The sequence below is a fragment of the Chrysochloris asiatica genome, unplaced genomic scaffold, assembly GCF_000296735.1.
Source record: "Chrysochloris asiatica unplaced genomic scaffold, ChrAsi1.0 scaffold00024, whole genome shotgun sequence".
Lineage (NCBI taxonomy): Eukaryota > Metazoa > Chordata > Mammalia > Afrosoricida > Chrysochloridae > Chrysochloris > Chrysochloris asiatica.
The window spans coordinates 2,370,854-2,383,791 of NW_006408542.1; the positions used below are offsets into that span (position 1 = coordinate 2,370,854).

The 12,938-nt window shown below is 45.3% G+C and overlaps 1 protein-coding gene across 1 annotated transcript in view; it reads left to right on the plus strand.

Annotated features, from left to right (window-relative positions):
* Positions 1–7,025: 7,025 nt before the first annotated feature.
* CRIM1 (cysteine rich transmembrane BMP regulator 1 (chordin-like)) overlaps positions 7,026–12,938 on the plus strand; it is a 270,004-nt gene continuing 264,091 nt past the window's right edge. The window contains exon 1 of the mRNA XM_006839357.1: positions 7,026–7,410. Within this exon, the coding sequence (XP_006839420.1) occupies positions 7,080–7,410 (331 nt within the window). The 5' untranslated portion in view covers positions 7,026–7,079. The remainder of the gene's footprint in view (positions 7,411–12,938) is intronic.

Consider the following 12,938-nt stretch of genomic DNA (forward strand, 5'->3'; position numbering starts at 1 on the left):
TTACCAAACATGATGTTCTTTTCCATGGACCATTCCCTCCTGATATGTCCAAAGCATGAGAGGTGAAGTCTGGACTTCTTGGTTTCCAAGAGCATTCTGGCTATACTTCTTCCAACATAGATCTATTTATTCTTTTGGCAGTCCAAAATTTAATATTTTGGCAGAATTTCATATTCTCCTCCAATACCACACCATAACTCAAATGCATCAATTCTTCTACAGTCTTCCTTACTCACTGTCCAACTTTCACATGCATATGAGGTTGTTGAAAATACTATGGCTTGGGTCAGGTGCACCTTAGTCCTCAAACTGACATTTTATCTCTTGAATACTTTAAAAAGGTCTTGTGCAGCACATTTGCCTAATGCAATACATCATTGGATATCTTGACTGCTGTTTTCCTGAATGTTGATTGTTGATCCAAGCAAAATGAAGTCTTTGGTAACTTCAGTCTTTTCTCCACAGATATGGATGTTGTTTATTGGTCCAGTGGTGAGGATTTTTGTTTACTTTACTTTGAGGTGCAATCCATGCTGAAGGTTGTGGTCTTTGATCTTTATTGGTTAGAAAGGTTGTATCATCTGCATATTGCAGCTTATAGAGGTTAGATATTATTATTATGATATTATTTATTATTGTTGTTAAGTGTCCTTGAGTTGCTTCTGACTCATAACGACCCAGTACAGGTTTTCTGAGGAGCAGCTGTTGGGTTTGAATCTCTGACGTTGTGGTTCACAATCCAGTGCTTATCCTATAGTGACACATCAGGAGTCCATGGGAGCATGGTGGCACCATACGATAAGTACTGGATTGCAAACCACAAGGTTCTTTCTGTTCCGTTGAACTGGAGAACTTAACAACAACCCTTTAAAATAAGTCTTAGACTGCAATGTTGCTGTTCCATGCCACTGGGTCTGTTGTGACTCATAGAGACCTTGTATAGGGTTTCCAAGGAGCTGCAGGAAAGGACCATTACGGTCCAGTGCTTATCCTACAGTGCCACACCAAGACTCCCCATTAGACATTAGGTCTAAGAAATCTCATCAAAGCCTAAAATATTTAGACTAGCTAGATTGCCAAATTGGAACCAACAATCATTAAGTTCTGAAGAACACAAAAAAGCAAGTATCTGGTGTTATATAGCAAGGGTGCTGAGTTATCAGATCACAGGGATTCCAGCTTGGCATAAACTTGAGGAGACATTCTATCTAAAAAGAACAATAGAAAAGGAGAACAAACATTTTTATCTACACAATACCCAATATGATTCTCCATTGCACAGAGGAAGAAATATATTTAGGAGAAATAGATACCTTGTTCAAACTTGTGGGAATGGAAAAGAGAAGAGGATCCTAGGCCAGGTTGTAAAAAGAACAGTGTTCTGTGCAGACGGTCAAGGAGCTGGGCTGCTCAGGTGCACCTCAGAAGAAAGTTCTGACGATCTACTTCTAAAAAATCAGCTATTGAGAACCCTATGTAGCTCAGTTCTCCTTTGACACACATGGGGTTGACATGAATAGAAATCAACTCAATGGCATCTCTTTGTGTGTATGTGATTGTTCTGAGCATCTGCCTTGCTGCCCAATTAGGAGCTCTGGAATAGCTGCTGTAACAGGCAGGGTGAATAGGACAAGAATCCTATTAGTCTAAGTGAAGTAAAATGGTAATAACGTTGCCCAAGTGCCAGATCCTGGGCTCAAGTTCTGATGTTCTGAGTTCTCAAACTGGGGGTTCCTCTATTCTACTTAAATAGTCTAAACCTAAGATTAATTGAGAACCCATAAAAGAGGGGATACGATGGCACTTAACAATAACCACCAACAACTGAAGAGAACTGAAATGTGAAGGTGTAAGAGAGAAAGGAGCCAGTCCTATTTATCCTGGTTTCTCCACATAGCTAATATAGATATGGCATCCTGGTGTGGTGCTGTAGGATAAAACGTTGGACTGCAACAATTCTAAAAAGGTATCTGGTTGAAAAAGCAACTTTCACGTTGCTCTTTTCATTTCCTACAAGACAAGACACAAACAGTGTAAGTATCCCAGAAAGTGTGACCATAATTAGAGAGGGGGGAGGAGACATTATCAGGGAGAAGGCCCCTAATCCTCATATTCCTGTTCTGTCAATTTCCGGCTCATTTCCATTTGCTGTTAGGCCCACAACTGGGCGTTTTGATTTTCAGACATTTTCAATAATTTAGTAAAACAACCCCTCCCATCCATCTCCTCTAACGGCCAATAGAGGGCAGACTGCCTCTTCTTCTAGACTCCATCAATGGCATAGCATTCTAAAACCCTTTCCTTTTAGTCTGGCTTTTTTTCTGTCCCCACTGCTGCCCCCAACGCCAGTTTGGAAGACTCCCTTCAACCTCAACTATACCTTTCAAGTGCGTATTTTAGAGGTATTTACTAAAATCAAGAGAGAAGGGCCACAGAGTTTATTTGGATATCGTTTTCCTCTAATTCTCCCCTGTACTTCCTTTTCAACTGATTCATTCATCCATCCATGTTAAGTGCCGTCAGGTGGGTTCCGACCCATAGCGACCCTGTAGAGGGTTTCCAAGGAGTGACTGGTGAGCTTGAAATGACCAATCTTGCAATTCAAACTGCCTTAGCAGTCCAGCGCATTAATCCACAGGGTTACACCAGGACTCCCTTGGTGGTGGTAGTAGTGGCGGTGGTGATACGCTGTGGAGTCGGTTCCGACTCAGCCCTGCATAGGGATTCCAAGGCTGTAAATAAATCTTTACGGGAGCAGAAAGCCTCCTCTTTCTCCCGCAGACAACTGGTAGTTTCAAACTGCCAATCCCAATTGTAACCATTACACTACCAGAGCTCCTTAGGACTCCATTGTTGTTGTCATGTGCCATCAAGCCAATTCTGACCCATAGCGACCCTGTATACGCTTTCCAAGGAGCAGCTGGTGAGCTTGAACCACCGACCTTGCCCATACATCCTCGTAAATTCTGATGGGGTTCAAAGCTATTTAAATAATTTTTACAATGTCTGTTATAAAAGAGAAAACAGAGGTACTTAATATAGAGAGCAAATAAGAAAGACTTCTCACAGGAGGCATTAAGCCAAATTCCATGTATGGTTCTAACTCATTTGTATATGCTACCTGGGACCCATATAATTCATTCCACTTTCTCCCTAAGTCCCAATTGTCACCAGGATGTGTCCACCTAACCTCCCTCTGTACTCTTAGTTTGATCACTGAGGGTGAGTGAGCATTTTTTCAAGCATTTCTCACTGCCTTGACTCTGTCCACATCCAGGATGGAAGAGAAGAAATAATGTTTTCATATCTGAGCTCCTGATTTACACACTAACTTCAGATAAATTACCAACCCCTTGCAGGTTTCTCATTTGCCACAAGTTAACTGGCTTTTCTATTACTTTTTTATGTTATGGCGCTGTGGATTAATGTGCTGGACTGCAAGGTTGGTTGGAACTGTAAGGTCAGCAGTTCAAGTTCACCAGCCACTCCTGGGAAACCCTACTCAGGGTCGTTATGGGTCAGAACCTACTCAATGGCACTTAACGGCAACAATTACTTTTTTAATGACTATTAATTCTATAGCAAAGAACCACATGAAACTTAAAAATTCTGAGCTGATATACCCATCTTAATCTTAGGAATCTCTCCAGCCCATTTTATGTGTAGCTTGAATCCCTTCATGAGAAGTCAGTCTTGCTCACCTTGTGTCTGTCTACCTTACAGATAGTACTATCACTAAAATCCCAGGAATAATGGATGGTGGCCTCTATACTGTTCCTGCCTTTGTTCAATCTTTAGCTTTTTACAACCCTTAATACTCATATATTGCCTTAACACAAACACGCACATACCCACACAAAAGCAGAATCCTGACATCATTATTAAACCCTTTTTCCAAACCATAGTAACTGTCTCATTTCTACATTTTTGTCCATCATCTCACCTTGTCTTTTCCTGTTGGGTGTTATCTGTTACCTAGTGACTTTATACTTGCATTTAAACAGAAATACAGATAACCTCCTCTGCAAGAATGGGAAGAAACTTTTAACACAGCACAATGATGACAGTTTGTTGGCAAATCCCATGATGAAGTTAGTGCTGGTTATCAATTGTGTATTGTTGGTTTTTTTTTTTTAATGTGTGGTATTACTAAGAGAAAGCTAACATATTTTAAATTATCTTACCATTTAATACTTAAAATGATAGCGCCTTTAGAGGTAGTCTAGTTTTACTCAAGGACTCCTGTTGGCACTATAAGCACTGGGTTGCAAATCATAAGTGGTAGGCAGTTCAAACCCACCAGTTGCTCCACCGGAAAAGATGAAACTTTCTGTTCCAGTAAAGATTTACAGCCTTGGAAACCCTATTTAGGGTCACTATGAGCTGGCATAGACTCAAATGCAGTGGGCTTGTTTTTTAGTAATCTGACACAATTGCAGAAATTGTCTCTACAACATCTCTGGAAACTACTCATCCGAAAAGGAATTTAAACCCTTCTAAAAGGAGCTCTGGTAGCGTAGTGGTTACGAATCGGGCTGCGAACCTTAAGGTCAGCGGTTCGAAACTACCAGCCTACTCCCGTAAAGATTTACAGCCTCGGAAACCCTGTCCAGGGTCGCTATGGGTCGGAACCGACTCAACGGCACTTAACAACAACAACAAAAATCCTGGTGTGGTGCTGTAGGCTAAGTACTGAACTGCTAACCAAAAGACTGCTGGATCAAACCCTCTGTGGGTGGGTGTGACACTATAAGACAGCACTTAGAAGCAACAATACAAATGGGATGCTCACTCCCCATCACATTATTGAACATCTTTGCTATGATCCTCTGAGTGTTGTTGTTAAGTGCCTTGGAGTCTGAGCAGCTGGTGAATTTGAACTGCTGACCCTGTGGTTCAAACTAACCTTTGGGACTAATGCTTTATCTCACAGCGCCACACCAGGACTCAGATCCTCTGATAGTCAGTGGTAATCAATGAACCTCTTCTCCTTCCTTAGGACAAATATGATTGGAGAAATGTTTAGGTTATGAAGCGACTGGGGAATATTCCACTGGTAACTTTGGCTCTTTGCTGCAGGATTAGAGTGGTTAAACCAAAATATTTATCATAAGTATAAATCTGTTCCGCAAACAGAGGATTTCAAAGGCATCTTTATTTCCTTTTTCCTTTACGCTGCTGGGCTATTAACTTTTGGTTCATTCGTCACCATTTTCAGGATCCATTCTGCTGCCTTTTTCCTGCAGCCAATTCGTCTTGGAACAGAGGGTCAGCCATTCATTCCCATCTCACTTCTGCCACAAGATTTGATTTTTGTGTGTGTCAATTTTTTGTCTATTCACTAATTTTATTGACCCTGGTAGACATCTTGCAGTTGGGTGGGTCACTGAAGACCCGATCATTGCTTCCCACGCTTTCCAGAATCTTTTCCAACAGTCACTGAAGACAATCTCCACACGAAGCATTTTGCATCACTTTTTTTTTAACCTGGTTTATCACCAAGGATATTTAAAACACATCTTTTTTATTAATACATTCATAATAATCAAACAATAACAACAACAACAAAAAGCAACAACCCACCGCAGCAGTCCTAGAGCCTGGGAAAGAAAATGCCAATGTCAGATGACATTAATGATGAATGAGATACGGGTTTAATGTCATGTCAAGACTTGTAATAATCCAGTATTCGGCCTTACTCAAGGGAGAAAAAATTCAGCTCTCTTACTTTCCAGTTACCCCTTCCCATAACATAGCACCTAGACACAGACAGTTGAGCGACAAAACATACAACAACGTAGGATGTGAACAATTAAAATTCAACTCAAGATACAGCGGCACACAACAGACTACCTCCACCCCCCCCCCCCCCCGCCGAATATTTACATAGACCATTTAAAGCACTTAATTAATTCACCAGCAGCTTCGCTGGAGACGTCTCGAGCTTCTCGAGACTCCATTACATAATATCTTTTACAAAGTCTATTCCCAGCTCGAATGGAAGATGGATTCTTATCCAGTTTGCGGAGGTTCCTTGAGGTTTCTTCCTTTCCCCGGGGTTCGATCCGGCGGGTGCCCCAACCAAAGCTGCAGCGACTCCTTCGGCCCCAAGCTTTGGGGGTCTAGGTCAGTCTCCGAACTCCTAACAGCCCCTAGAGATGCAGCCGCCTCACCCTCGGGGCTCGTAAGCCATTTGCCACAGAGCCTCCCGGCGCTCGGGACGACACCACTCTGGCGGTTTACTGAGTCCGCCCAGAGCCCCAGGCTGCAGCCCGCCGGGCATTTAGGGGCCAACGAAGAGCGCGGCAGCCCGGCTGCAGGGCCGGCTCGGTGCGCCGGACTCGGAGAGGAGGAGGAGGGGGAGGAGGTGGAGGCGAGCTAAGGAGGAAGGGCCCGGCCGCCGAGAAGGGGGGGTGGGGAGGGGACCGGCCAGCAGGGAGAGGTGGGGGGGCAGCCAATGAGCGGCGCGCGGCGCGGGGGGGCGAGGTCTGGGGGATGAGGTAGGATGGGGGAGGGCGCAGCCCGAGCAGCAAAGGCTCGAGCCATAAACAAGCGCCCGGAGGAGCCTCGCAGGAGTGAGGCGAGCGGGGCGCGCGGAGCGGACGCCTCGGACCTTCTGCTGCGCCACCGCGCCCACTCGGCGGCTCGGGAGGCGGGGACCCGCCCGGGGGCTGCGCCGCCGCGGTCGCAGCCGCGGGGCCGGCAGACAAGAAGGAGGAAAAGGAGGAGGCGCCGCCAGCCCCGGCTGTAGCCGAGCGCCGCCGCCGCTAGAAGTTTGGGTTGAACCGGAGCTGCCCGGAGGAAACTTTTTTCTTTTTTTTCCCCTCCCTCCCGGGAGGAGGAGGAGGAGGGGAAGCCACCACTGCCGCTGGCGCCAACGCTAGTGGGCTTGGGGTCGGCGCAGCCGGCAGGGGGGGCGGGGGCCTCGCCCCGCGAGGGGAGGCGCGCCCCGGGGGCCCCGAGGGGGGCGGCAAAGACCGCGGGCTGCGGGTGCGGCGGCGGCGCGTGTGCCCCGCGGAGGGGAGGGCGCCCGCCCCGCTCCCGGCCCGACTGCGAGGAGGCGGCGGCGGCGCAGGAGGATGTACTTGGTGGCGGGGGGCAGGGGGCTGGCCGGCTGCGGGCACCTCCTGGTCTCGCTGCTGGGGCTGCTGCTGCTGCTGGCGCGCTCCGGCACCCGGGCGCTGGTCTGCCTGCCCTGCGACGAGTCCAAGTGCGAGGAGCCCAGGAGCTGCCCCGGGAGCATCGTGCAGGGCGTCTGCGGCTGCTGCTACATGTGCGCCCGCCAGAGGAACGAGAGCTGCGGCGGCGCCTACGGGCTCCACGGAGCCTGTGACCGGGGGCTGCGCTGTGTCATTCGCCCCCCGCTCAATGGCGACTCCATCACCGAGTACGAAGTGGGCGTCTGCGAAGGTACGGCCGCCCGCCACGGGCCCCCTCCCACCTGGCCCGCGCTTCCCCTTTGGTGTTTGCTGCGCGGAACAAAGTTTGGCACAGACTTTCCCTAGGAGAGAGGGCTCTGTGGGAGGAGGGGCGGCCGCCGCCCCCGTGAGAGCGTCGTCCGCGTCTCTCTTCCCGCTGGTTGCTCCCCCCCTATCCCTGGTGCTTGGCCCGCCGCGGGCTAGGTTGGATTTCGTTGGTGGGCGCGGACGAATCGGGATCTTCCTGGGCCCCGCACAGACAACGCACACTCGGGACTGTTCTAGCGGTGGCTGGGTGGCCCAGCCCTGCGGTCCGAGGCGGGGGCAAGCGGACGGGGGCGCTGCGGTGCTGCCCGCGGGGCCCTGGGGGCATCCGTTGCCTGTTGCCCTCCCCTCTTTAGCGCAGTGTGGAAGCGTGTGCTACCTACTGTCCAGGAAAGTCCATTTTCTGTTGATGGAGGAGACGTGTCTCCAGCTAACACTGTGTGACTCGTTTATTATTATTATTTTTTTTCCTTGCGCTCTTCCTTCATCCTCTTTCTCCTGTGTATATAAATCAATTTCAGCTCCGGAATATGTCAGCCCTGGGGAAGTTACATACGGTGGTTACTTATTTATTTGCCTATTGAAAACGGTCAAAGGGTTTCCCTCCTGAAAGGAAAAAAGGGGGGTGGTGGATAAGAATTGCACCCAGGAGAGAAAAGTTGTTTCTCACTATTAGTGGCTGCTTTTAAAGATCAGATATCCGTGTGTTTCCAATCGTGTAGCTGGTTCCTTCTTTTTGTTTGTTTGACAGCGGGGATTGTTCTGCTGGTTTCTCCACTACGCATTGTGCATAGCGGCTGTGTTGAGACTGATGGAGGGAGAAAGAGATTAGATTAGTGTAGAGGGAGCTTCTGTTGTTGGGTGTCTGCCTTAATTTCAGCCTGCCTACTTCGGCCTTGGGTCTGGTTTGGCGTCTGAAGAAAAATAGATAGTGTGTGTGTTTGTGTGTTTAATCCATGAGCACAAGGAAAAGCGGGATCCCTGCTTCAGCTGAGGGTGGTGATGCTGTTCTGGGGTATCCTAGTGAGTGAGCAGAGGGAGCAGCAGGCTTACGTGGAGCGGCGCCCTCTGCCCCCAAGTCGTTCCTTACTACTCACAGCGATCACCTTGAAAAAAAGGAAAGGTTTATTCTGAAGCATACTTGTGTGTGTGTGTGTGTGTGTGGGCTTACTTTGTGTGTATGTGTGTGTTTATTGCATGGGGATAATGGAAAGAGGGATGACAATCTTAAGGATAAAAAAAATGGATTTCTTAAAATGGCTCTGTGATTCTCTTTAAATACACACATGCACACACATTTATTTACATTTGCAATTTTTAAAGTTTGAGCAAGCTGGAAAATCCAGGAGGTCTTTCTGGTTTGGAAGCTAGTGGGCGATAATGAGTGAAGGGAACTGTCTTCAAATGGAAGGTGCATTTCACTGCTGCATCCTTAAGACAGGTCCGGAAAAATCTTTTTTGCCTGAAATCTCACCTGGTGTTCTATTTATTAATATGGCTTTTGTTTCTTATGTCCAGAACATTGTTCGTCAGATGAACTTCTTAATACAATTTTATATGCTCTGCTTTGGTAACTCTGAATGACTTAGACTTAAGGAATGATTTTTGAACCCTGCTATTTGGAGTGCATTAACATACTTAACCCAGTCTCCCATAAATCTAAAAAAGAACAAGTAACAAGGAAAAAAATGGTTGAGGGCAATGGAAACTGCTATACATACTCTGAAAAGGACTTTCAGAGGTTCTGATTCTAACCTATGTTTGGTTTCTTTAATGTGTCTCTGGTGAAGGGAATGTGGAGCTAAGGGAACATTTACAGTAATCAAGTGTTTTGGCAGCATTTCCCCGGGTCACAGTATGGAGCTATTTTGGCAGTTGCTGGTGAGCCTTTCATTCTTCTGAAATGATTCGATCCTTCAGAACTTAGTTTTTTTGGTAACACCCCATATACTTGGTATTAGCCTTGAAAATGCTTGAAAAGCAAATTGACATGATTATATCTCAATTAGTGTTCTCTGGCAACACTTTGCATTTAAGAGGCCTGTTTTCAGCTACCAAAATTGTGTGTTCAGGGCATTTATTTTAGAATTCTAAAAGCATCACTCTAGTTGTATTCTAAATCCACAAAAGCAAAGAAAGAAAGACAGTGTTACCTGGCATATACAATAGGACGGCTGGATTTAGACAGAGATTGTTGTGCTCATGTGTCTAAAATTTCAAATATTTTTACTTTATAGCAAGGTTTATGAAAAAGTAGTATGAGTAACCTTTGTCTTTATTTTCTCTTTTTAAGGATTAGAGGAGTCTTTGTTGTTATTAAGTGCCATTGAGTCAGCTCTGACTCAACAACCTTGTATAGGGTTTCTGAGGAGCTGCTGGTGAGTTTGAACCTCAAGGTTCAAACTGATTTTGTGGTCCATTGCTTATGTAGAAGGTGCTGACTATCTCTTGTTTTTCTGTTGCTTTGTGTAACAATGGGGTGGCTGGGCTTTCAGAGTCCCTCTCCATACTTTCAGTTGATTCTGAGTCGTAATGACACTACATAAAGAGTGTAGAACTGTGCCATTGGGGTTCTAAGGCTGTAAATCTTTTCAGAAACAGACTGCCACTTCTGTTTCCTGCTAAGCATTTAGTGGGTTCGAACCTTTTGGTTAGTAGCCCAGTGTTTAACCCCCTGCACCACCTGGACTCCTTCTAACTTCACAAGAGAGAAAAAATTGTCATCAACATTGTTGTTGTTACTAAGTGCCGTCAAGTCGGCTCCAACTTATAGCGACCTTGTATAGAATTTCCAAGGAACAGCTGGTGGGTTTGAACTGCCGACCTTGTGGCTCCCAGTCCAGTGCTAATTCTACAGCCCCACACTAGGACTTTTGACCCAAGGCTGATTCCTGTAAGGTGAAGGTCTGACATGTCATCTCTTTCTATCTAACCTTTTTAACCAGTTCTGATACCAGCCATCCCTGAGTTTGGTAATTCATTGAAATGTACACACAGACTTAATAGACAATAGTGATAATTATGTGTTTATTAGGGAAGTAACAAGTTATAATTCAGGATCTGACAGGCTTAGGATACAGTCTTTAGTGAGGACAGTTTTCTCAGCCGTGTCCACAAGAGGCCTCTCTCTGGCCCTTGGTTGGCCTGGCCTCTGTCCTGGTCCAGCAAATGTTACAGAGCTCTACCTCCTCAGATAAGTGCCCAATAAGCTGACTTGACCATTCAACTTAGTGCTCGGCTGTGCTACCTGTAAATCTGTACAGAAGCAGACTGCCACATCTTTCTCCTGCTAAATGGCAGGTGGATTTGAACCTTTTAGTTAGCAGCCTTATGCTTAACCCACCATCTCTCCAGTGTTGTAACTCCCTTTCTCCTAGAAAGGTCTAGAAGGCTCTTGGCACAGGAATCTCAAGTGTAAAGATAAACAAAAGATGCTCCTGTCTCCTCTTCTTGATGGCAGTGAGGTCTACCTGTCCAACTCTGAGATGGCTCATTTTAATTAAGCACTGCAGGTTCATTCAAAGTTGGTTTTGGACTGGCTCCTCTGAAATCCTTTAAGGGTCGCTATGAGTTGGAACCGACTCGATGGCACTTAACAACAACAACCCTCACAAGGTGAGTCTTGGTGTAGTGCTATAGAATATATAGCACTGGACCACAAGGTCGGTTTGAACTACAAAGTCAGCAGTTCAAACCCACCAGCTTCTCCTTGGAAACTCTCTACAGGGCTGCTATTAGTTGGAACAGACTCGATGGCACTTAACAACAACAACAACCAAACAAGGGGAGTCCTGGTGTGGTGCTGCAGGATATTGCACAGGACTGCAAAATCAGCTTGAACCACAAGGTCTGTGGTGTAAACCCACCAGCTACTCTTCAGAAACCCTAGACAGGTTCACTATGAGTCAGAACCAGCTCGACCGGCACTTAACAACAACTCTCACAAGGGTGTTATGAACTTCATGTGCTTTATTAGAAAGTTGTCCAATCCCTCTGGTGGCCTTCAAGCATCTAATGTGCATAGTCTCACTCATTCATTTGGTTGAAGTTAACAAAGCCATGACAATAAAAAGTAATATATTGCGCTGTGCTTTACAAGAAATTTCTCAATGGCCAGACTCTCCTTCAGTTTCCAGTTTTATTTAGAAATTCACATGACTATCATAACTAAAATGAATACGAATTGATACAGTTTATTCATGTGAAAACAGTCTTAGTGTTGCAATCAGTAAAATGTGTAGCTGAGAACTGAAAGGTCATTGGGTCAAACTCACCAGCCACTCCAAGGGAACAAAGATTACAGTCTTGGAAACCCTATAGGACAGTTCTTCGCTATCCTATAGGGTTACTATGACTTCAGATTGACTCTATGGCAGTGGATTTCGTTTTGTTTTGTTTTATTCGTGTGAAATCTCTTCTGCTGCAATATTTGCACTAAACTGACCCCTACTGGTTGTCTCTATTAATGAAAACTATTTCTTTAATTGGCTACACTGAAAAAATGTATTGCACATTACCAAAATATTATCATGACTAATCGACCTGCTTTTGATGTTGTAATTTAAATAAGAATTACATTGCCTTCTGCCTGCCAACTTTCAGTAGTTTTGTGTTATTCCTCATCCTGGCTTTGTGGAGAAGAAGAAAAAATTCTCGTTTTTAACTGTTTCACACAGTGAGTTAGATACATCAGGGGTAGAAGTGAACCCCTTCTGATTTGTGGCTCACTGTTTTAGGTTTTAAAACATACTGGCACATAGTAAGCTCTTCATAAATGTGCATAGAATAAATGGATGAAAAACTACACGAACACTGGAGAAGAAATAATGTTTTCTGAAAGAATAAACAAAGTGAAGAGAGTTGTGTCTTGTGAACCATATGAGATATACCTGAATTTCTTTTCAGGATATTTTATGTTTTTATTACCTAGATCCTGATTTAATTATAGTGCCATTCTGCGGCCTGTTCTTCCTTTTGTTTTCTTAACTTGTATGTATGTGCTAAGTGGTTTTTAAAAAAATGAGCATGGAGCCAGGTACCTTAAGTTTTCTTTTTTCTTTCAGTCTTAAAATTGCTTTCTGGCCCCTGGGAGACCACAAGTCCCTTTCCTGTTTCCATTTCTCTGGTAAGCCTTCCGGTTGCTTTCTGCAGCATCCTAACTGGCCTGTTTCTTGGCCAAGCTTCCTACATTTAGGGAAATAGTCTAGAAGTCAGAGAAACAAGTTTGGATCTGAACTCCTGAGGAGGAAGACTGAATGAGAGACTTTGTTGGGGGATCAAAAATAAGTTTTTTTTTAAAGTTCAACCGAAGTGGGATTTTCTAGGAAGCCTGTCTATTAGGACAGTTGAGAATTATATTTTGATAGAAGGGGATAAGGCCATTTTTAACCTATGTGGAATAGTAGTATTTGCTTTGGTAAGGGGTGGATCAAGGTGTAGCAGGGAACAAGTGATCTGCCTTCTCTCTCTGACTGT